Source organism: Cygnus olor, chromosome 8 (genome assembly GCF_009769625.2).
Source record: "Cygnus olor isolate bCygOlo1 chromosome 8, bCygOlo1.pri.v2, whole genome shotgun sequence".
Taxonomy (NCBI): Eukaryota; Metazoa; Chordata; class Aves; order Anseriformes; family Anatidae; genus Cygnus; species Cygnus olor.
In genome coordinates, this window is record NC_049176.1 from 2,863,436 (window position 1) to 2,889,244 (window position 25,809).

The window sequence follows — 25,809 nt, forward strand, 5'->3', positions numbered from 1 at the left end:
CAATACAGCTCTTCCTCTCCTGCTTTTCAATTTCACCAGAACCACCTCTAAGGGAAGGGAACTGTGGGAATTCCTGGTTAGTTATGAAAATACATCATGAAATGCAGTAGACTTTTAAAATCATCTTTTCATTGTTCATAAGCTATCAACCAAAATATATCTACAGCAGGTATCTCAAAAAATACACTATATATGATTGAAAAATTATTTTATTTAAAAATACATTATACAGCAGAGTGTCTCTCTGTTTTCTCACTGCTGGTTCACAGAGATTAAATGATAAATTTAACCCAAATATTTGACTGGGAAAGATCCTGAGAGAGAAAGAGACCAGTTACAAGCTGATGATTTACAGTACACTGGAAAAGAGTCATCTCTTTTAACATAAAAGAATCTCTTGGTAATCTTATAAATCAGATAGTAAAAAAAAAAAGTAGGTTTGCTACCATGCAAAGATGAGTGAGGATTTCATTTAAACCTGCACACAAAAATCATTAGTACCTTGGACCCTAAACAGCTAAACTAGGAGAAGGGTAAGTGTGCCTAACACGGTGATACAAACTTTGGACCTACTACAATTTTGTAAACACAGTTGGTAGTCTAATAAAGGTAGATCTTCAATCACCTAAGTAACATTACTGTAGCTAAGGGCTCTATTCTAGGACTTTTTCCCCACTGATTTATTTCTTTGTTCTCTAATTCTCAGCTTAGCATGATGACTTCATGGGATATACTCTATTGCACTCAAAGACAACTTGGCCTTGCCCTGCTTGCCAAGAGATATTTAAGTAGTTGCATTTTAGTTAAAACAGAGATTAAAATAAAAATAAGAACTATGTGTTACTATACAGGAATGCATTAAAATTCAACATAGAAAAATATATACCCAATTCTACAGTCATATGTTTCAAACATCTTCTACCAATGATTAATGCACAGGAAATGCATTGAATTATGGAAAATTTAAGGCCTAGAATGCTATACTTGTTTCAACAGAGCACACTGAACATTACCGTTCTCAATGTGTCTATAGTTCTAGTGTCAGAACTGCTGCTGCCAGAGGAAAACTTTCTGTCAGAAGTTGAGAGTATCTTCAGCATCTACAAGATTCAAATCCATTTGGTTCTTAATTTTTATGGGACAACTTCACTATGAATAGTCAGCTAGGCTGTCTTTTGAAGGGGTGGCTCAATTCGATTTTTCACAGTGATAACAGTGATATGGTAACATCACCTGATGTTGAAGAAAAAAAATCTGTCAGTACCATAAAAACTGACAGAGGATTTTTTGCAAGAATATGGCCCTGAAAAGTAAACAGGGATAGAGAGATTCCTAGAGATAAATTCTGCCTGTCCTGGTCTATTCATCTGAAGTAACCTAATGCAGCCATTTCCACTTTTCCGTGAATGCTCCAATGTGAAAATGGAGAGCAGAAACACTTTTGCACTTTTCCTCACTAAGTCTGTGACCCTCTTCCTGTCTTAGCACCCCATTCTCCCAGCATAATATCTGTGTGTACAACAAACATGAGGAGAAGATGCAGGCTTCCTTGAGTAATTTGTTTAAGTGATCTATGATTAGCAGGGCTTCCTATCAGATATGCTGAGCTAAGAATGGAGCCCTTAACCTTTCATGGGATAGCATTAGTAATAAAGAATATATCAATGATCAAAATTTCTATATTATTTTCATTTCTTTTAACCTAGATACATATATATCATTCAAGACATTCAAGAACTACAAAACAACAATTCAACTACAATTATGTCAGGAAAATATCCAAATAAATAAACTTTTAATTATGATACAATACTTATTACAGTAAAAATTGGCATTTTTTTTTCTCTTCAAAAGCAGAAGCACCAGTCTTACATATAACATATTGTTTGAATGATATCTTACATGGAATACAGCGTAATACAATGTGCAAACAGCATTTTCATACAGAACATAATATTTTTCTAGTTCTTATACACTAAAACCGCCTCAAATGGAAACAAGTTCATGCTGAATTAAAAATGCAATTTTAAAAATCAAATTCAAAACAAAGTATGAAGTTCTGTTGGAATAGGTGCATGAATCATTAAAAAACAAGAAGCCAAAATAGGGGGTATTGTCAGATAAATATAATTAGTGCTCAGTTTGTCCCATTCCATCAAAAAGTAAATAGTTAATATTTTTTCTAGAAAGTAAAGTGACGTTCTAATATTTAAGAATTCTTCAAAATGTAGGTATCGTTTTAATGACGTAAAAATCAAGTCAGAAAGAGGACTTCTAAAAATTTCTTATTTCTGATACACTGCAATTATCGTGAGTGGGCTGTGAAAAGAGATGAAGTCCAATGGAGTGAATATACATCAGCGTCAACATCATGTGACTTCTGCAAAGGCCGTGATGTGGTTCTGTGAGTTAAAGGAAAAAAAAAGAAACAAATAAAAACGCAGAAACCACACAGGTAGACATCAGTCACCATTGTGAAAACTGTTGCACCTTCTGCTTTAGGGACAGCCTTGTGCTTGCAGAGTACTGCAGGATGATTTAAATAAAACTTTTTCATTGCAGTGCTCTCACTCACTCCTATAGCCAAGTTTTGTTACATGCTGGAAGACTATATATGCAACTACACTGAACAAAGCAATTAGGTGTGATGGTTCTACAATATTTTAGTTTTACGTGTATTTTTTAATTAAATAATGTGACTAATAGAATTAGCTGTAGTTTTGTTGGTAAAATATTCATAATTGAAAGCAAAATGAAAATGACTGTTTCTGGCAGATTATAATATTCTATTTCAGTGTTAAAACAATTTCAATGTTGCTTTTTTTATTTAAAAAAATGCAAATTGCTCCCCATGAGCTCGATAGCATGGAAGGAAGTAGCGAAGTGCTACAACAAAACGGCACTCAACAGCTGAGAACCTGTATTCAAAGTTTCTTCAGAATCACTAGTGGCCTCTTCACTTGCAATGTTAATCTATTTCCTTCAACAGGACAATCCTTATGAACTCAAATACGTGTCTCAGGATACTACATGTGACTCTGCACAGTAAAGCTGTTAGAATCCCAAAGAGCTTTGCTGCTTTTTCTTGCTCTAACCTAAGCGAGTGCCTCTGCAGAAATTTGGTAGAGGAAGACTCAAATGTATAGGAATATGCAGGATCCAAAAGAACCATATGTTGCCTGCAGGTACACAGTATCCTTGATTGTCACCAGTTTGGTCTTTTTGTTTGGTTGGTTTTTAAACATGCAATATATAAAAGGAATAAAGGGTGTCTCCATTTTAAGCCACATGTTTCTTCTTCATCCCCAGGGCACCCAGAAGGAACTGCAACCACACAGAGCACTTCAGACCTCCCTCATCACCTTCCCTCACTGCCTGGAGCAGGCCAAAGTCAGGAGAAGAGAGGAGGCAGCCGCAAGTTGAAAAGAAAGCAGGGATTTAGATAACTGTCAGAGATCGGGATATACCTCCAGTTTCTTACTTAAGGGAAGTTGTTCTAAGTCCCTCAGAAACTCCCACACCATAGGAAGTGCTGGAAAGAAACACTGGCCACCACACAAGTTTATATTTCTCAGTTCTTCCTTGAAATGTCTGGATATCCGTCCATCAGTCTGCAGAGAGCCAGGGGGAAGGGGGACGAGTGTCTTCGATTTTCACACTTCAGAAAAGAATCTACATGCAACCCCGACCGGGAGCATGGGAGAGCTGCCTCTTATCGCCCCTGTCCCTGCATGCTGGCAGCTTTGCTCTTCTCCCTGTGCCATGACCGTAATGTGGTCAGGAGGAGGAGCTCTTTTTTTTTTTCTTTGTGTACTAAGGATTTTAGCTCTAGAAACATCCTTACTGCATTTTGTGACAGCTTTCACAAGTGAGGAACACCAAATACTAACCATGTACTTTTTTTCTCAAAGCACAATGAATATATTTTAAATGAATAACAATGATTAAACCATAGACAGCAGATTTTTTTAAAAGTATTGGGAAAGCATGCGACATTCTGTGAAAGTGTTTTCAGTAAACAATATTAGACATTTGTCAGTGTTTACAGATTTTGACACTGAAGAATAAAAGAAAAACTAGATTTCCTAATTGGAAAATAAAACATAAGCATTTCAAAGCATTTCAGTTGTTGGCCATCTTCTGCTTCCAGCAGAGGAAAGAGGATGCATTGGGCAACCTCCATGAGTCTGGAATTACTACGAGGACATTTTGCCATTTTCTCCATTGTATTTAGTTTATTTTTCATTTAGATCCCCAAATCATCCTGTCAACTTAAGCTAGCAACAGTCTAAAATTGTTCACTTTTTTGATAACCAAGATAGTTAAAAATGAGGAATTAAAGAAAAACGTATTTTTCTTGTTATTTATACTAATTAATTCTTTCACATCATGTTCCTTTCTCTAAATGGCATACATTTGCCAGTGATGCAGGAACCAAACGGTCTTTTGAGTGCCATTAACTCATGGCTTGGTAACCATTTCTTAAGAAAGATGAATGTGGTTCTCACTGCTGCCATCTCTACTTTCAAAATGAGCAGGTCACCATCCATGGAAGCATATGCAAAGCACAGAATAGAATCACACAGAAGAAAATCCGCCTTCCTCAATAAACTCAGAGAGAAATGCTAAGTTCCCAGTCAGGAAGCAATTGATTTGGACTCTAGTGAAGATTTGTCGATTCATTTCCAATAGGTTCAGCAGGATGATGCATAACTAGGTCAAAATTAATGACTTTCTAATGGCAAGAATCACCGATATTGATTCATGGAACTATGTATTCACACTTTTTCATAGGTTACCTTCTCATGCAAAACTACAAATAAGCTTTGTTGAGACAGTTCACAGGAAAGCAAACAAACAAACCAGCATCCATCTTCTGTTCAGATGCACTGTGACAGAGTTCATTGTGAGATACTAATCACTGTCAGCCAAAGATTTCCACAAATGCAAGAGACAAGAAAAAAAAAAAAAAAAAAAACACGAAAGACCTCAGCTTCTCCAGTTTCAAGGGACGTGATTTCACCTACAGCACTCAAAAGAATTAGAGCATGCTGAGGGGCTGCTCACAAGCAGCAGTTTCACAGACAGGCACACCAGATTTTGTATTATTCATTCTAAATTGGCAGCATCAGCTTGGTGTCAGCAACGCAAACAAAGCACGCTTCATAACCATGCTCTCATACCACTAACAGAAAAATGAAAGGCTAAAAGGCTAAGCCTTCAGTGCAGGTTTCTGGGGAAAATTATCCATATCTAGATAATGTTAAATAATTGAAAAAGTCCATACCAAGTTTCTTTCTGACTTGCAGTTTTCATTATATTTAACATTTTTAATCTGAAAATTCTGTTCTGTTCTCATTGATACAATTATAAATAATCAGAAATAGTCATCGTCTTAAAGATTCTTCTATTTTTGAAAACAGGAATATGAAAAATTGTTTGTAGTTCTTCATGCAGTAGGGTTTGTTAATAGAAAAACAGCACTGTAGTAGTTCTGGCAAAAACAGTAACAACTATATTTTAGTTACCATAAAATTCTCCTGGTCAGCAAAGCTTATTTTATGCTTTTACTGGACAAGACATGTTTTTAGAGAAAAGAATGCGTTCAAGTGAAATTCCCCATCTAAAACACTGCAGACCTGCACAGAATGCTGCCATCACACATTGTTTTAATTCCATACACAAACACTTAAGTGCACTCTTGCACACATGTTTATTGCCTTATGTGAAGATGGTCAAAATGGTCCATTCCTGATATCCAGGAGAGGAACCTAATGATGCGTGCTTTGAAGGAGTTTTGTTGCAAAGGATCTTCTTGGTTGTTACTAATACCTTGATTCTTTAACACCTACAACGTGTATATTTCAGGAGGTCACACTGAATATATTGTTCCATTTCCTATGTTTAAACATTTTATTTGAAAGTTAGATGTTGTGATCACAGTTTGCATTCAAATAAAGATAATTCTTTTACAATCCCCTACAACCAGATCGAAGCAGAAAGATTTGTGTTCACGTCCTACTGAAGTTTTTAAGATTGGAACAAAATTGCTCAGCTGCCTCTCCTGGGTATGTGTTTCTGTGTGTGAAACAGTGTTTTATTGTGTCTCCTTTAACATAACGTATTATCAAGAGAACCACTATGACAACAGAAATTTGAAAACCTGCCCATAGGCTAATGTAAGCACATGAGCTCTTGTCAAGCTGTCCTGAAATCACACATGCATGTACTAAAACACTGCCTGTAGGGATACCTACATACATTTGTGGACACAAAGCACAGCAGTATTTGGATACTTCTCAACTAAAATATTTTGGAGCAATAAAAATAGACACAAACCCTCTCTCCCATTCTATCATAGCACAACGACCTAAGACATCCTCATGTTTTGCATTTAGCCTGTGAGTTCAGTGACGAGCCATCAGTCTCACTAGAGAGCCCCAGGGACCAGATCAGACTCCCCTGCCACGCTGCACGTACACAAGCACACACACCAGTGAAAGATCCCTTAGTACCAAAATGCTTAAGACCTCTGTATCTCATGAACAATCAAGATGGAGTAAACAGAAAACACATTATAGAAGGAAAAAAGCTCCCACAGTTTTGAAAGTCTAATTTAAGAGGGATCCAGGACAATATCTATACTTACTACAATTAAAATGTTTCATCTCCACCATAACCTTTGGCACATACACAATAGAACAAGAATTACAGTGCCAAACTCTATAAGACTTTTGAGACAATTAGCCCTGACAATCACTAGTAATTGGTATGATAGGCAACAAGAATGTCATATATTGTGAGAGGAATTCCAACTACTTATCATCACTAAAACTTAAAAGTGACTGTGTCTCAAAAAACAACCACCACCACCGCTGGCCCATCTGTAAAGGTAAAAAGACTGTAAACTACCTGTTTCTTGTTCACAGTCTGCTAGAGAGTCAGTCCCATGGGTGGAGTACAAGCAATCTCACATGGGTGGAGTACAAGCTATCTCACTGTAAAAAAGAGTGGCGGTTGTGCCTGGGGATGTGGTTTAGGCATTATTGACAGAAGTAACACTATGAAGGGATGCCAAGCAGAGGCTTTGGGGATAAATTCAGCTCAGCAGCTGAACATACTACTGTGCAAATAAATAATATCGAACAGATGCAGAGAGCACTGTTGATCAGACAGTGATCTCATGCCTTAGGAGATGAATTATAGTGCCTATCCTAACCCAACACTTTCTTTTTTCTTCTTACCCTCAGAATTTTATCTACTGCCTCAATTCATCCTAAAATGCTCCATATTTCCTTTGTATTTGATTTTTTCAAAGGTAGAATACCTCTAAGAAAAAGTCTAGCATGGTCAGCAGCTACAACAAGACATGTACCAGCCTTCTGTAAGCCCTAGACAATTTCAGGTGACTTCAGCATGAAACAATAAGGTGTCAGTCTCCCCTGAAATAGGGAAAAGTTTGTGACTGCACTGGATGATGGTGGACTTTAAACTCTTCTGGGTACCACCCAGAACATCCCTATTTCCCAGGAACCCTTATAACAGAAAAACAAGTGTCTCTAACCTTGACTGTGGTGGGAAGAGGGCCTCCCCTCTGTAGCAGAGGGCCTGCTCACAAACTCAAGTTACTTTACAAGAGATGAAGGTCAGAGACAGAAAAGAAAAAAGAGCAGATGGGTGAGTGATTAGGTTTCTTGGCTTTCAGTCTTTTCATTAATTCCATGGATGAATGTAGTTAAGGTGAAAGCAATAGGTCTGCGCTGCTGAGCCAGCTCTGGCAAGGATTCTTCAAGGAGACACTCTGCAACTATGTTTTATTTGAGTGCATAAGAAGTGGGTACCCATGCAGAACAGCTTCATCATCTGCATGCACCACAATTAAACAGAAGTGTCATGCAAACAGTGATCTACCCTTAATCAACAGAATTCCAATTCAGAATATTTCAAGTACACATATTCCTGCTTAAAGTGCACTTCATATGTGGCTCCTGACCTCCACCAGAGCTCAGACAGTGGCAGCACAGAGAGCATGCCAAGCACATTGGTTCTCCAGCAGGAAAGAAAACAAAACACTGCAACAGACAAGTAGCAGATCTGGAAACAGAAAAATAAAGTGTTTCCAGGTCTGTGTATTATGCCATGTACCATGTGCTTATTCACTTGTGGGTGAATTTAAAACAATCGCAATGAGAGAGGTCCCATCTGGTATGGATTTCTAATGAAGTCATTCTTTAGGACAGCATCTTCAAATTGCTTATTCCCAAATGCCCATATGATTATCATTTTTAAATACCAGTAACAGAGCTGCATTGCTTCATCCCAGCACTCCTTTAGCCCATGATAACTTCAGTCAGTCAGGATCTGTTACTCCTAATAGCTAATTTATGACAGTAAGCTGGTTTTAATACTGCCACAGAAGCTTGCAGACTGAGAATAAAGAAAAACATATCTAAAATATGCCAAATAGGAATGTATACACACTCAGAATGTGGAATTAAAACAGCCCTAACTGAAATACAGCGAAAACTAATTTGCACATGGCAAAATATAAGTATCACACAAATCATCCAGCACCAATCTCTTTCTAGAGGAGAATGAAGAATGTAAAATAAGACAGTTAAAAAGTAAACACTATGTTAATAATTCTTCCAGTAATGGTAGTTAATTGAGATGGCTCAGTTTAGACCCTAGTTTCATATAAGTATTACTCCTAGTGACCTTCATTTAATAGGGTCTGGATTATATCCAAAACTTTAGACTAAACATTTAAACAAAAACAAAATGACAAACAAACAAACCACACCTCACCACCTGCAGCACTCAGGAAAAAAAAAAAGTAGATTTCTCATCAATTATTTGCTAATTCCAATTCAAACTTTCTGAGGGTGGAAACAGAAGAAAGCATTTCCTAACACAAAGTCTCTACATAATCATCCTCCCATCTCATCTTCTCTGTCTAGAAAGAAGAAATGCTTTGCAACAGAGAGAAAGATGAAGCCATACACTGAGATCTCACCAAGTGTAACACCTTGCTGGCAGTCCCCTGACTGAAGTATCTAGAGAGAAGTCCCATGAAAAACAGCTGCCCTCCACTGCCATGGGAATGAGCGTTCACAGGGAAAGACTCCCATTCATATAATACAGTTCTGGGCTGTTTGCAAATGATAGAGGTCATCCTCAAGCAGGGCAAATATTATTCCTGCAGCCACCCTTCCCATAGCTTTCCCCACATTGTCTCAGTCTTGCCTAGGCCTAGTATTAGAAAAATAACATTGTTTGTCATGGATAAGAGGGTGTCAAATGAACTAGGAACACGAAAATAACATGAGGTCTTTATCCCCAGAAAATATAAAAATAAAAAATTCAGCAGCCTGCTCTGATAAGTAGAATCTGCAGAGGATATACATTTATGATCTGTGATGGCTTTTGAGCTGCACAAATGTTTTTTTTTTTTATTGTAGGAGAGCCTAGCACATAAATAAGACACGCTTATTAATATGGTATGTCTTAGGCCAACTGACACCTTGTTTCATTTTGACATTTTACAGGGAGCTTACTGAATGGACTATTTTGAAGATACACATTCATCATCTAAATGCTTGTTCAAGCAAATGATATTGTGACCTCCTTATGACAAAATATCAGCAGAAGTAGCTTAGACACTTTTGGTTCAAAAAGGCACCTTAGATTATTCTGATAAGAAATCTTTCCCTTCAAGGAAATAAATAACAAACCTAGGGCTAGCAGCAATTCTTATTAAAGGACAACTTCTACCACTTTCAAGTGACTAACCCAGTCTGGGTAGTGGTTAAAAACATTTCTTCTTGCTTTAATATGAAAAATTATCAGTGGTAATATGGGTTTACAAGAATGCTGTAGAAAAATACTTTTGGTGCCCTAAACAGAGTAGAATTGTTTACTATCTTGAAACATAGGCATAACAGAAGAGATTTTAATGACAGGTAGAATCATTAGAAAGTAGAACTGCGTTAAAAATTTGCATTAGTAGCTCTAATTTTGCTTCTAGTAAAAATACCTAAAATATTTTCTTTATTTGATTATGCTATTTCAGGGCTTGTTTGCTCAAAGAATTATTCAGATACAGCCTTACCTAACATTTGCGTAGTACAACATCATCTTTGCAAAACCAGAAATTTTTATTACAAGAAACTAAAATAAATTTTAAAAACAGCACAGTACTTACTCATGCAAAACATCTTGGCATACCCAGGAGACTATTGCTAGTATGTTCTTACCTAAAATCATATTTTTGAGTCACATTTTTTAAAAAAGTCAGACATTACCTTTTCTAAAGGGCTTTCTACTCGGGGTATGCTGATCATGGGCATCTGGGCCAGATTATCCATATGAGAATGTTCATGTTCTGGCTGACGTCCTCTGAAGTTATTTACCACACAAACAACCTAGAAGGGATTAGAAGGTAAACAGAATAGCTAAGGAACAACTCATTTTTTCAGCTTTGATCATGACATCCATAATTAGGCAGAACTGACACTAGCTTTAGTCACAGCTTACAGAAGAAACACAGAAACATGAAGTTCATGGTTTACAAAAAATTCTTAATTAATATTTCATAACAAAAGATTTAAGTAATTTTTTTGATACATGCATCATCACAGAACCAAAAAGCCCTCTTAAAGCAAATACATTACTGAAGCTAAATAACATAATACTATTTATTAGCAATTTATATGAATGAACGAACATCCAGAGCACGTGCAGCAGAATATGGTAATAACCTTAAATGCCTTTGAAAGGCCTGTACCATCAAAGAACGGTACAGAACTCTTTTGACCAGCAAATAATTTCTCAAATGGAGAGTGAGAAAGGGAGGATAAGAAGGCAAGGATCACTGAATGGTTTGATCTAAACTCCATTCCAGCAGCGTAGTAGTGACTCACATAGGCATTTAGGAATGTGGCATACAGCAGCCTGTTCGGGTTTCTACTAATTCAGACACTCAGCCGAGACAATGCTTGCCAACTGTATTATCTTCAAAACACAACTAAATTTGATGTCATGTTACTTAAATGAATTTATGCAATACAGCACAAAATATAAGAAAATGTGCTGGGACAGATTTCTTTTGTGCTCTATTTTATAACTTTAGGGGCACAAACACAATACAAAAACTTAAAAATGCAAAAACAAATACAGCTCCAGGACAACTTGTGTTGAAGGAAACAACTGGAAGTGCCAGAAAGTATATTTTAGAGAAGACCTAAAGCTGCCCTCACATTTATCAGATGAGTGAAAATGCCCACCTCAGCCATTCCTGTGTGAGTTCACAGCCAAGGCCAATCTTGAGACCCAAGATCTTGAGATCAAGATCTTGAGATCCCAGAATCAATATAAAAAGAAATTTCATGGGGAAAAAAATCAGTTATATTTCAAAGTTATATTTAGTACTAATACAAGCTGTCAGACAGACAAACTTGCAGGCAGTAAGCAGGAGTGACTATTCCATTCTGTAGTCTTGCACTGAAGTTACTGGTGAAGGTGATAAATAGATTAATGGCAGCTCTCTGACAGACACTGGTCTGTGACTAAAGATCTGGTATTGCAACACAGCTCCAGAAAAGGAAGAAGCTAAACAAGAATTTTTGATTGAGAATAACTTAGAATTTCAATTTAAGCCTGAATTAGTATGAAAAAAATTCAAAGGGAGCATGAAGATTACTTTAAAGCCAGAAAATTATTAACTTATTCAGTGTAGGTATCAATTCAGTGTAGGTAATCAATTACAACTTATTCAGGTGTAGGTATTATACTGCATTTAATGCTTTATAAATTAAATTATGAATAGATGTTATTCTCAGGGATATGTAGTTGCTTAAAGTAGGGCTTGATGCAAAAATTATTGGTTGAAACTCTGTAGTCTGGTTTACAAGAAAGTCAAAACAGATAATTTGATCAACCCTTTATTTGATATTTCTGAATGTATGTAAATATATCTAAGGAAATTGATAATTAAAAAACAGAATCACCTCTTTGTCTGAAAAGTCAAGTTTACTAATACTTACTAGGAGATACAAACCAATATACTGATATTTTTCCAACAGAAGTGACACAAATATGCACTTACCAAAAATACTGCTATAGATATTCCAATTACAAATCCTGCTATTACATCTGACCAGTGATTTCGATACTCTGCTACTCTGTTGATTCCAGTGAGGAAAGCTAAGCACATTAAGCCCAAACACAGAACAGGTTTTGCAAGCCTTGTTCCTCTGGCTTTTACTGTGCTGGTGATATACATCTGAAAAGTAGAAAGGAAGAAAGTTTAAGACCGATTGACAATATATTCTACTAATTGGTGAAGAGAATCTCTGAAACTTGGGGAGTGGGAGGGTATAAAGAACCAAGAAAGTGTAACACAAGATAAAGTCTTCACACCCTTTTCTCAGAGGAAACTCTTCTTACAGAATAAGAATTAGACCACAGGAATTTTATGGCTTACATGAACCTGAAAAGCCCCCAAAAGAACGCACAAATTAGACAATTCTATCCTATCGTTCTCAATTTACGCATTTATTTATGCAGAGAAGTAGAGAGAGAGACTGACTTTTCATTACCCAGTGTTAGCAATAATAGCAAGAGATCTCTTGAAAGGTGCTACATCAAAGCCTTGTTTTTACTAGCAAATGCCTTTCTTCCTCGTACATGGCTTCTCCGTGTTATTAACTAGAGACTTCACAGAATCACAGAACCATCTAGGTTGGATGAGACCTCCAAGATCATTGTCAAAAAGCAATGGAAATTGAACTAGATATCAGCATCTACTCATATAAACAAAATGTAATAGCTTCAACCAGTGCTGGATGGATACATCCCCATACCTCACAGACACTGACTGAAGATATTTAGTACTAATTCCCCACATAAACCAACCTAAATACAGAAACTTTTATACAAACTCCAAGAAATTGAGATATCTAGCTCTCCTCTGCTTGCCGTCTAACTGTCCCTGTGCAGTAAAACTGAATTAAAAGCAGTGCGTGGTAATAGAGCAGCTCTTCTTCCCTAAGAGCAGGTGCATGAAGGACTACAGGGTTTAAGCCAGAGCTTCCCAAATTCTGATGACCCAATGGGAGAAATGAATTTCAAAGCTCTGAACTTCCATTCTCCTGTTTAATCTTGGCGTTACGGCTGTTTGAACGTTTCACCCTGAAAAATAATACTTCAGATGAATAGGTTTTTGAGGGGGGGGGGAAAAAAGTATTTACTTTCTGTAGAAGATCCTTCTGCAGCTAAATGACCGAAATCCCTAAATCTTTCACATTTAGATAAAGCGCTATAGTTTTAGGACTGAAGAATAGAAGTTTCTTCGTGGGGTTTCACTAGAAACTCGAACTGTGTAATGTTAATACTTTGAACTGCAAAAGGAAACAGATGAATCTGCACTAACAAATTGGTTCCTTTCCGACTAGCAAATGGGAAGCCCTTTGGCTTGTTTCTCACTGTCTGAAATTTCATCTGAATTGGCTCACTAACAAGTTAAGCACTGCTGCAATAATCTAGTCAAGAAAAATATTAGAAAGTGTGGTTACAGTTAGGGTAATTTAACTTCCAGGAAGGAAGGAGTGGTCAGAGCTTGTCTGATAAGAACATCTGCCAGTCATTTTGTTCAAAACACTAGAGAAATAACCAAGGCATGGGGGAAAAAAAAAAAAAACAACCATAAGCAGGCAGCTTAAAATCACAGCAGAGTACTGCAATGCACGCATTACATCATCAATGTACCTTATGTGACAAACAGCAGACTAATAGCATGCTTTCTACTAGTGCAAACAGTGCAAAGTTTTGAAAAAAAAAGAGAGTTTAGGGTTGTACTTCCAACCCACAGTTACCCTTTTCTCCTTCCTAGTTCATTTAAGAAATAGTGTTTCTCCCTTCGCTGACTATCCTTTCAATCTTAGCTCCTTAATTTTTTTTGCAAACTCTCTTCTTCAGTGAGTTGCTCTTACCACGTGGAATGCTGACAAGATAACTGCAACTTTCATCTCCAGCTCTTTAGCCCCAGCAGTTTCCTTCAAGCTACAGGGCAGTGCATGCTAAGTCACCCAGCAACCTTCTCTTTGAGCGAGTCTTGCTGTACTTGTGGATACTGCCACTGTTACCCACATTAACACTACGTGTTAGAACATCTGGTGCTTGAGAAAATAGTCTAGTATTTTGAATGCCCAGGAATGATACCACATTTCATATATAGCTTGGGTGAAGTTGACACAGAAGTCGGCAGGAAGCTATCCTGCATATAATTCTATTTTGGGAAATACACTCAAAATGACTACTGAGAAGGAAAAATCAGCTCAAACCAAAAAAGGTGTAATTTGTTTAAGGTAGATCTTAGTGATGTATTTCAGTTCTGTAACACCTAGTCATCATCCAAGATGATGATCTCAATTTTTATGAAGTCAAAACACAATGTAAATAGTTGATTCTTCAGTACTTCAGTCAAACTTCAACATTTTTAATACAAAGCTGAAGTGAAGAGTGATCTGCAGAAAATTCTCAGAAACTCTTTTTACAATAAGCATGTCCTTCAAATTTTTACTCAGACAAAGCACTCAGCAAGCAGAAACAACTGCAGCCTTATCCTGTGCCTCATGTGACTAACAAAGACCCCATTTGCTAAGTCCCTTCCTATGCACACAGGCAAGATTGCCATGCCCAGTCCATTATTCACAATAACCAGAGGGATCTGCCAGCACAGGTACCATTTTTATCTTTTCTTTAAAGGACAGCCACCAAGATATTACGGACAGTATTCAATTAATCAAGAGAAACAGGACAAACTTCCCTTACTGGAATATAGCATTGACAAGTCTACACGTTTTCAAAGCTCTGTATAGGAAACACTGAATCTTGCAAGTCAGGACTCACAGACGTCCATTTTTAAACTTTTCCTCTAGTAGCTCTAGTACTATATATTAATCAGTCAATTCAGTCAAAGATCTGATTTGCATTAAAAATAAAATATAATTAAGTAGCTTTCTTCTTCTTGATTCTGGAAGAAAAGCTCCGTACACAGACACAAACATAGCAAGGTCCCAGACTTCCATTTTAGTTAGAGTGGAGCTAGTCGTCAGGTTGGGCACACCAGCCAGGAGGAGGGTTAATCTTCCTGTCTGATCAATTGAGACTGAGTCCCAGGAAGTGGGGAGGCAGATGCCCTCCATGCTTGCTGTTTTGGTTCCCCTTGAAGCAGATGGTCAAGGAGTACTGACGAAGGGATAAACCAGTCTGTTAGTGGGCAGAGAAAAATGACTCATGAAGCAACAAGCGGAAATGGGAGGAATCACTGTGCAGGCACCTGTCCCAGGCAGCGCTCCAAATAAACATGACCATGTTTTGTTTTGCCCTTATAGTGTACTAGCACTAAAAGAAAAAAAAAAAAAAAAAAAAAAAAAAGACTCCTGCAAGTGATATAAGTTATAGATCTTCCACCTGAGGAATGCACAGTTTTCAACATTTGTCACAGCTACAAGAAAAGAGATAGTAAGAGATCAAAAACATGGAAAAGTAGTGGGCTAGGCTGTAGTTTGCAACCAAGTTCAATGCTTAGTTTGAATCCTGCCTGGTCATATAAAAGCTCTCCACCTTCCTTGATTGGAAGGAATTATTGGATCAAATTATTACCAGAGCAAACCACAGTCCTATCCTTAAAATCATCTGGGCCTCACTGCAAACAAAACTGCCCACTGAAGATTTTTTTAAATTTTAGTTCTTTTGAAGACTTCTCCAGTTTTCTTGATACACTTAACAGTAATTATTGAAGACCCTTGGCGAAACTTGGGTTTCAAAGTCAGAGGCTTGGGTTGGCAAAAGGAAAAGAAAGTTCTAGAAATGCTGGAACTTACTATGAAGTGTCCCACTAAGAATTCCCCACAGTTGCACTTTTAAGCAACTGGAAGAGGTATTCTTCAACTTATCAAGACCATAAGATACGCCCGAATATTAACTAGAACTAGTTCAGTCTACAGAGGTCATTATCTTGAGCGACTGAATTGTAATGAAGAACTGACTGAGAAGAAATCTAGATAAATCCCCAAACCAAATCGTAATGTTACTTTGCTATCCAGTCTGAAGCATCCAATATATGAAGAGCTGTACAATCAGTGTCAGTGGATACTTTTACTCACTGAGCCATATACCAAAAAGAAATTCCACTTTCCTAACACTGTTCCTGAAAAGCTTCCAAAATCCTTTAATCCTTCAACTTCTCAAAAAATAAAATAAAATAAAATAAATAAAATTAAGAAGGCAACAAGAAACCAGACTCCAGGATTCTGTTGCAACTCAATACTCCCTTAAAGCCTATCAGAGGCCCATCATGACCCTGTCAGCTACCCATAGAATGGGAACCAAACGGACACTTCAAGAAAAAGATCTTCAGAGATGAGCAGAGACCTGCACCTAAAGACTGGCTCAAGGAATGACACTGGGCAGAGTGTCATCATCACGTTGCCAGCACTGTAACCCAGACCGCCTTGTTGTCTTTTCCCAGTGACTTATAAACACATTAAACAGGGATGATACAGCAACGTCCAGAAGCAAGAACCTTGCAGAACAGAAGATCAAGGTCCCAACAAAAGCTCTGCAGATGGGAACGAATTATTTGTCAGCTTCATCTGCTAGCCGTGCCTGAGGCTGTAGTTGTGGCTAGAGGTTCACAGTACAGAGCAACAAGAGCAGCCCGTGGACCTAAGGGCTATGTTAATTATCAAAACATTAAACCTGCTCCTCTATCATTACAAATCCAAAGCAAGTCTGAAATGTATCTGATAGCATCAAGTTCAAAAATCATGCTTTGGATAGGTTAGTTGCCTACTGCTCATCCAATGCAGTAAGAAAAAGCAACATTTTGTAGAATTAAACAAAATTTGTTTTAAACTACAGCCAGCAACGATCAATCCCCTAGGTTTGCAGCAACAAAGGACAACTGTTAGTCATAGTCTCACATTTAAATCCTTGGGAATAGATTGACTACATCTTCATAGATCACTTTAAAATCCTACCAAAAAAAGACTCATGACTTCTCATTTTTGTGTCAGTTGTGGAGAAAAAAAAAAAAAGTATGTGCATAAGGGCTGCTTCAAAATATATCTCTAATCGTCCAGGCTGTGTCAGCTTATGCATATTAAAACGTGCCTCATACAATTATATTCTATTTAATAAACCCACAACGTTTGCCTCAATACCTATGTCAGCAGATGTTGTTCAGCTGAGAAAGGGTGAATCGCAATGCTGGTAAGAAGTGAATGCTGATGCAGTCAACTTATTATCCCAACTCCAGCACACACACACAAGAGATCTAAGATGAGTTGAGCAGACAGCTAAGAAAATATCCAGCCAGCTAAGGTAGAGATTTTGGAATAATTTATGATAGTTTATTATGAAGATTTTGGTACACTAGGGATAAATAAACCTAAAACTCTGAAGAAGGTAAGTAATGGATCCTTGAAAGGATTTGGAGCAGGGTAGAGAAAACATCTAACCATAGTGCTGCCATTCAACGTTTCAGCTGCTGAGTCTCGATAGGTCCTGAGAGAAAGCAATGGAGACAAACACTACAGAGAGGCCTAAATATTAGCAGTACAGTTGTTTGCAAAAGCCTGTACTTTCAGCAGGAGGGGAATTCAAAGTTACCATAGCAGCCACCCACTCACAAAAGAGGGGAGGGGGGGAAAAAGGAAAACTCAAGACCTTAGATGAAAAAAAGCTATTGTTAACAAGACAATATGCACAGATGCTAGGTGATAAGGACATGGCTGCACTTACATGGAACAAGACCAGGGAATTATTAGATAAAGCGTAGGTTTTGTTTTCAAATGGGCTGATCAGTGAAATATGACTGATCAGTGAAGTCTGGCTGTTTACGTCACCACCTCAGAAAGCAAGGACGCCGGATCTGCTTGTTGCCTGCTTATGTCTTCGAGCTGGTTTCATTTTGCGCACAGCTGGCTGAAATGTCCAGGGAGGATTCTGAAACAATCCCTCCCTCTCCCCCAAATATTTCTGTTAACCAAAAAGAAAGCACATTTTGTATCAGAAAGGATATGCTCATGCTACTAGCTGAGTAGTATATGGAGGTCTTTATGTCTGTGCTCTCAATAACTTTTGTACCACAGCTCATACAAAGACTAGGCTACTGTTTAAACATTCTTCTCCAGTGAATAACGATGAGAAAGTTGTTATTCAGGGCCAACTTTCCCAATAAACATCATGACAGTGTAAGGACATGACCTCAGATATTAGAACATTGCATTTCTTTCCCTGGTGTGTAACAAACAGTATTTTTAGCTGCAAAAATGCAACTGGATTTTTTTTTTGATTATTTTTTAAAAGACTCTGACAATATTGCAGCAAGGACCTAAATTTTCAGGCTAGCACTCAGCTGATACATCATAGTAATTAATTTCTTCAGGCAGCCTGTAAGAGCTCAGAAATCCTATCAGCAGTTCACAGTGCGTTAGTTAAGTGATGACACTGTCATGCATTGCAGTGGTAAACTAGTGACATGGGATATATCCATTTCCACAGTTACGGAAAGATTATGAAGTCATTAAATAGATCACATTGTTTTCCACTTTTGATGTTGTTAACCATATATTGACCAGAGACACCATAAAATTTGCTTAAAGTACTGTAGCTCATATCAAAAGCCATGATGCTCAGTATTAGGCCTTATTAATGCCTATTTTTTAAAAAAAAATGTGTTAATACTATTTTCTTTTCTGCTCTGCAGCAGCTGAACAGTTGGTTTCCTTTAGTTACTGTGACTCATGGCAACAGTGGAAATCCAACTTTACAGATGGATGAGAAAAATAGGAGCAATTAAAATGTAGAAAGCTGAATATTTTCTAAAATAGCTTGCACCAAATTTAGAGGTATGTTTCAGTGAAGCAAAGCCTCAGATATCTCCCCAAATAAAGACAATACTATTAGGAGTCTTACACTTGCCTCAAGTTAGAATAAAATTTAATTGCTCATCTCTTATTTGCAGATAACACTTTTCCTGTACTAACTGATAATCCACATCTCTAGGTGGCATTGCCCACAAGGAACTTCAGATAAATGTTGCTGTCAGGGCTGCAGATTTTAAGCAACTGTCTCTAAAACCATATCCAGAAACACGGCGTTGGCACGCTGCCTGTGGATGGGTTTGAGATCGTTGCCGCCATGTATCGAGTATCAGCTGACAAGTATCAGCTTCCAGATCAATCAAGAATTAAGGCAGTTTATTAAATATATATGCTCAAAAGTGATACACACTCAAAAGTGATACACACTCACACAAGTGTGTGTGTATATATGTGTGTGTGTATATATATATATATATATATGCACACATATAGGTACATGCACCCCCATACAGACCACTGCTGAAATACATCGGGCACAGAAGGGATGACTGTTGCCATGACCAGCGAGGCACACGCCTGCCCTGCTCCCCACTGACACTGCGAGAGAAGCTTTGGGTCCTTCCAGTGGGCTATAAAGGAATGCAATTGCAAGCCCAGGTCAGGTGGAAGATTTCCACAGGGGTGCCCCAGGGAGAGTCAACTAAGAAAATGCTCTTCTGCTTGTGAAAGGAACAACGTGCGCTCCAGACTAAGCCAGGGAACATTGCACTGAGTTATCTGAGCAAGACTCATAACTACTGCCCTCTCACCTGCCTCCCAGCACTTCTGAATAGCCTCAGCACCAGCTCTGATGCCAGTCAGTAAACAGCAGTTTGTCCCAGCCCTGCTCATCACTCCCTGTGTCAGAGAGGAGAGGGGGAAGAAAGGATGGACTGTCTTGTAGTCTACTTAAATGCAGTATAAGAGCCTGAGCACTGAGGTACCTATAAATATCAATTCTAGTACCTATGGATACGCACAGATCCAGGAAACTTGTGAGATCAGACACTTACATGTTCCCACTCTTCTGCTTTACCCCACCAAATTCATGTGCAATTCTACTAATCTGTACTCAGATAAAACACAGAAAGGGACTACTACCAGTCACAGATAATCCCAACCTTTTTTCTTTACCACCCAACACAGCCTTTTCCCAGATTCTCTGGAAACAGAGAAAAAGTAAACCAAGAACCTGGTTATCCTACACCAATAACCATTCTGACCAATTTATCCTCCCTCTGCATTGCCCTAGACACATCCTTAGCTTTCAAGGCTCAGAGGACCACTACATCTGTAATTGTCAGAATGAAGTCAATGAATCAAATTCTCAAAGGCTTCACAGTAACACACAGAAGGTTTACATACAGAAAACCAAAAGTCACTAGTTGTCTTATTTTCCCTCCATTCCTCCCCCCACCAATAGTTTGAGACATGTACTCTCAAAATTATAGTGACATTAAATAGCACAATATACTTACAGCCAGATACATAGCTGCATATACGCTTAGTGCTGCTTCTTTGGATGGGAATGTCTTTCTGGCTTTCATGATAAGGTCTGGGTTTCCTGTACAGGCTTGTGCACTACTGATGAATTGTGTATACTGTTTACATCCAAGTGCTGTATAGTTGGGTTTACAAAGTGCAAGAAAATGTGGTGCGAGATTCCCTGTTACTACTTGTCCAGCGTTTACAAAGATGTCCGTAGCAAACAGTCCAAATGCGTAAATTCCTAAAGAGGGAAACAAAGAGTTAAATATCCTGACAATTTCACTCCAGGACAACATATTATAATATTTATTGCAGTAACAAATCAGCTTCTTCCATTTAAGAACATGAACAACTCCCAAGTGTACAGAGACAAGACTGTACCCTAAAGATCCTGGATGATGTTGGAGATTATAATTTCCTACACAACCACAGAAATGATGATGAGACATACCCACACACCCAATCTCTCTCCATCCTTCAGGGGAGTATGCTCGCCTCTCATACAAACAGCCTGCTTTCCTGAGCCCCCTAGCCACATGTCTCCACCTGTTCAGCATAGCTAGCTATGCTGGCATCTAGCCTTTGCCTATGTTCACTAAACAGAAGTGACAAAGGCAAATTCTTCACCCCAAAAATCTGTTTCAGAACCAGAGAAGTCAGGCTCTAAGTGGTGAGGTAACTTGAAAAAAATGTAACACATACTGGACATTTTCTTCTCTCTCTCAGCTGTAAGGAAGATGAAGTACTGAATAATTTAATACTATCATGCACGAGTTGTCTTCATCTGCCTGCTACTGGGTACATCTCTATGCATGGCATATTAATCATAATATCAACACAATGAGCTAAATATGTATATATTTGAGGAGCTTCTTATGCTAAAGCATGTTTCTAATCAGACATATCAGCAAAGCATTAAGCATATGTACTTCTTGTTCATTAGAAAGGAATGCATGTATCTGATGATCTAAAAGAAAACAGATTTCTCCTATTCTGAGGTCTCTTTCTATCCTTTTGGAAGCAGAAAGCAAGCTCTCGAAAGAAATGCAAACACAGCACTCTGACTGGGAGATTAAGCCAGCAGATGTGTGTTCAAATTCCACCTGAGCTACAGATTTCCTGTATTTCCATAGGCAAATCAATTTGCCCTTCCCATACTTCAACTCCCTGTGAATATAGTGTGAGTTCTGGCTATTCCCAGCTTCCTGGGGCACCGTGAGGACATTAATGGATGCACACCACAGCAGACACGATGCCACAGAAGCATGTGCATTTTTAAAGGTCAGGGTTTTTTCCTCTGCAAAACTGGAATACCAAGCATGGTTTCTGGGATTCTGGCTGGTCAGCAAGGTCACACTAACATTAATTCACCCTGAGCAGCTAGACACTAGTGAGCAAAGGATTGTGCCCAGGCAGTGCACAGGAGGGCCCTTTCAGCAAGCCCTGGGGATGTGCACTGCCCCAGAATAGGTGGCCACATTGCTTTCTGTGAGCATAATGAGTAGTGATGCCTTGCCTGGTGGCACAGTGCAAAGGCCGCTGTTCATCCCTGCCCTCCCACCAGCTTTGTTTTTTGCTTCTGTGAGCAAGGAGGGCCCACCAAGCGGGAAGGAAGCGCTGACACTGACTGCACAGCCCCTGCACAGAGCAACTGGAGCAGGAGGAGCTCCTCCGCATCTCTCCCGCCCCCCTTCTGGATCTATGCAAGACAGTCTCACCCTCAATGACTTCCAGCACTCCTGTGTGACAGTGAGCAATCGTGCTTGCAGACGGTGGGCACGGCTGTCGCACAAACGCTGCACAGACAGACACAGCTGTATGCCCCCTTCCTCCCCCAGCGGCGGGGGCACACAGAGGATCAGCTGCCCCAGGGCTTCATGCTCCAGCTGCTTCTCTTAGATACAAGCAGGATGGAGAAGCAAACAACTGACAGACTGAGCCCTGCTATGACATCCCTGTATGCATTAAAAAGCAGCATCTGGGAATATTCAACACACATTCTTTGTGGTGGTACTTCCCTACCCAAAATACACTTCCAATGAAATAAGTAGAAAGCATGACATTTCATATTTACTGAAGTTGGGAGAGGGTTGGGTTTGTTTGTTTGTTTTGTTGTTACAGCTGACTTCAGCGGACCAAGGATTTCATTCAGTCCTCTATCGTTGATTATAATATATGCTCCAGGCTGGGAAAGTACCTAAACGGGGCTTGCTTTCAGACATACATTTATATCCCAACATCCTCAACTCTGGCTGCTGTATGTGTGTGTAACCAAAAGGAAACTACTGACCATAGATATGGCATAAGGATATTTCCCTTCTCCATTTCACCCTAGTCAGGGCTCACCGGTTGTCTTTTGCCTCTCATGGTCCCAATTTTTTCTATTCTTCCTGCTGTTTCTGCAACTGTTTTTTAATCCAAAATTCCAAGAAACTTAATTTGCTCCCCAAAAGGAAAGAAGCCATTGCACCCAAGTTAAGACTACACATGAAATACTGTTTATCTGAATATTTTCCCCACGTCAAATTTAAGACATATTTGATCACTCTCATCATTCAGAAAATGGAAACATTAATTTTGCTCATACCAAGGAATCTGACGGTTCTGCGCACCAGTGGATTTATATAACAACAGTCTCCAGTTAATATTGTTTTTTCTTGGTTTTCAAAATCCTTTGTAGCTAACTGTAGGCAAAACACTGCAGTTTCTCCAACGATAATCTTAGGGGGAGGAGAAAAAGGGGAGAAAAATGGTACATCAGATTACAGCAAATAAAATATACTAGTATTACAGAGATGGCAATCTCATCTTAAGGAAACAAAACCAAACCAGCACAAAACGAAACATAAGTGATCTAAGTTCTGTAAGTTAATCTTCTTAGGAGGAAAATAGGCCATATGGCTTGCTATACTTTATTTGCACTAAGAGAGAATGAACTTCTATAACCAGGGCTTGGAATCAACAAAACATAACCTAGTTTTCAGGAAGAGGGAAAAAAGAATAACTAGTAGTTCAAGAAAAACAAGCTTCCTAATGCATAGTATGGGGACCAAAGTAAGGGCCAATCCTGGAAGATGCTGAACACTTTCTGTTCCGACATGGCTTTCGCTAACATTCAGCACTTCACATGGGTGGGCTCCAGATTTTGGACCGCAGAGAAAAATTCACAACAGAGCTCCAGTTCACAATAGAGAATTGGTTTGCCAGTAGATACTTAACAAGGTTTGATCCATATTTTTCCACCTAAGTTTATCTAGCCTGGCTTTAGCTTTGCTTCTTAAGCTTGAACAAAGTGTCGCCATGGATATTTTAACATTAAGCATGGCCTGTTTCATATTCGTTACACCAAGTTCTCTTGTCTATAGCTCATGAACAATATAATTGGTTAAAAATTCTCACACACTCACAAATAAGAAAAATATAGATTATGAATGTAAAATATCCCCTCTAAGACACGTATTTACCTGTACGGGAAAACATGACTCCTAATTTACTTATGACAATTATGGTATTCAGCCTTAATAGCCAAGGACAAACCGTAAGCGTGTATTAAGCTTTATATTGAAGCTTTACTGCAGGTAGAACAGGTATGATCAGAAAGCATAGAGATGGCCACTTTGGTTCACTGTGGGACTTAAAGAAAAGGTGCTTTCTCTCTTCTGTGTGAATAGCATTAAAGTTTACTGATAGGTACATCACACTGCTAAACAGGAATGAAGACCAGCAAATTAAAACATTAATGCTACACAAATACAAGAAATAATGTTGTCAAATCAGATTAATTGCCTAGGTTTTCTAAACTGTTGACCCAACAGACAATTGATAACTTTTTCATGTATCACTATAGATATGAAGTTCTACAGACAGCACTGTTTATATTAAAAAAAACAAACACACAGTTTAAAGAAAACTGTGGGAAATGGCTCATACACACAGTTTGTTGTCAACCAGGAGAATGCAATTAATGACCTTACTCAGTTATTCTTGAATATACACAGATGACTTTTGGCTAAATTGTGACACACAAAGGAGAAAAGTGCTTCTCATAAATAATGTGGCACAAATAAAAATAACTTTGTGGTGGTGTTTAACAAGCAAAATTCAGTTTGTCAGAGAAAAAGCCATCTTCTATTACTTTACTCTGGCTTCAGATCCTCGTGGCCTTTTTAGATGAAACAGAAATGTGAGTACCTGAACTAACAAGTATCCACTCTCTACTTTGATGCAAGAAAATCTTCTGCATACTGAAGTACAGTTCTTTCATCTAAAATTAATAAAGGATCAGTACACTTATGAAATGTAACTCAATCTTGAATCCAAGTTCATCAAAATTGTGACAATGATAACAAGAATTCAGCCCCATGACTCCTACAGCTCTCATGAGAAAAACAAAACAAAACCAAAAAACAATTCTAATATGATTCACAAAGATGAGAATTGAAACACTAAGATTTTTATGTTGAGTCACAGCAACTCCCTTGAAACATCAGGGACTAGGCAATCTGAACATTCTCATTTAACTAATTTTCTTTTTTTTCCACCAAACCCAATAAATTTTAGTGAAATTATTGCAGATTTCCAAACTCTAGGAAATAGCAGAATCCAGAAAAAGGGAAGCAAGCATGGTCAACTCTCCTGCTTTGAGCAGAGTCTCTAAATGTGCTGATCGTGACCAAGGGTTCTTTCCTTCTGGTTTGCAGGGAAGCTGGGGTCAGCAAATGGAATAACTGCTCATTCAGTTATACAAAAAGAGATGGTCACTTCCAACAACTTGTCTTCATCAGCTGTATCTGGTTCCTTGCTGCTAGCAACAATTTCCTCTTATTACATTTCCCATCTTTGATGGTGACGTGGATGAAGAAAACCCACCACTCCAAGAATAGCAGGGATCAGTATTCAAGTTCTTAGCTGAACAAAAATGCTCTTACAGGTGCAAGGGTCAGAACAAGGCAGAATTCAGCAATGACAAAATATTTGCTATAGCAGGCCTAGTGCACTACCCTCAGAAGCAATCTAGGTGGGATATACCACTGAGCACAACAGGCACTCATTTCTATGCTTCTCTGGCTTTACTTTGATAGAATCCTTCTGGAATTTGGCAATAAATATAGATTCTGTGTTTTTCTGTACTGGCAGCTCAGATAAGCTGTTCTCCTTTCCTCCAGCCTTCTCCACAAGCACAGCTCATCTCAGTAATCAGCCTACTGATGTTTCAGAAATGGAAGGAAAATCTTCTCCAATCACAGTCAGTCCCAGGAAACCCAGTGCAACCCTTCACCCTTCTCTCTGGCACCACTGGCAATAGTCAGCTCTAAAGGGTAGAGGAAAGGAAGAGCCATCTCCCTCTTGCCCTTTACCGTGATTTGTATGTCTGGCATATTCCAGGAGG

General features: G+C 38.5%; 1 protein-coding gene across 2 annotated transcripts in view; it reads right to left on the reverse strand.

Annotated features, from left to right (window-relative positions):
- PLPPR5 (phospholipid phosphatase related 5) overlaps positions 1-25,809 on the reverse strand; it is an 84,843-nt gene that overhangs the window by 41,448 nt on the left and 17,586 nt on the right. Inside the window, exons 2-6 of one of the 2 annotated variants that reach the window (XM_040564813.1) lie at positions 23,008-23,140; positions 20,411-20,661; positions 12,107-12,283; positions 10,305-10,424; positions 1,674-2,402 (exon numbers count right to left, since the gene is read on the reverse strand). In XM_040564813.1, coding sequence (XP_040420747.1) covers positions 2,370-2,402; positions 10,305-10,424; positions 12,107-12,283; positions 20,411-20,661; positions 23,008-23,140 — 714 coding nt within the window. In that variant the 3' untranslated portion in view covers positions 1,674-2,369. Of the gene's footprint in view, positions 1-1,673; positions 2,403-10,304; positions 10,425-12,106; positions 12,284-20,410; positions 20,662-23,007; positions 23,141-25,809 lie in introns of those variants that run through there. The other variant, XR_005821858.1, reaches the window with a different exon arrangement.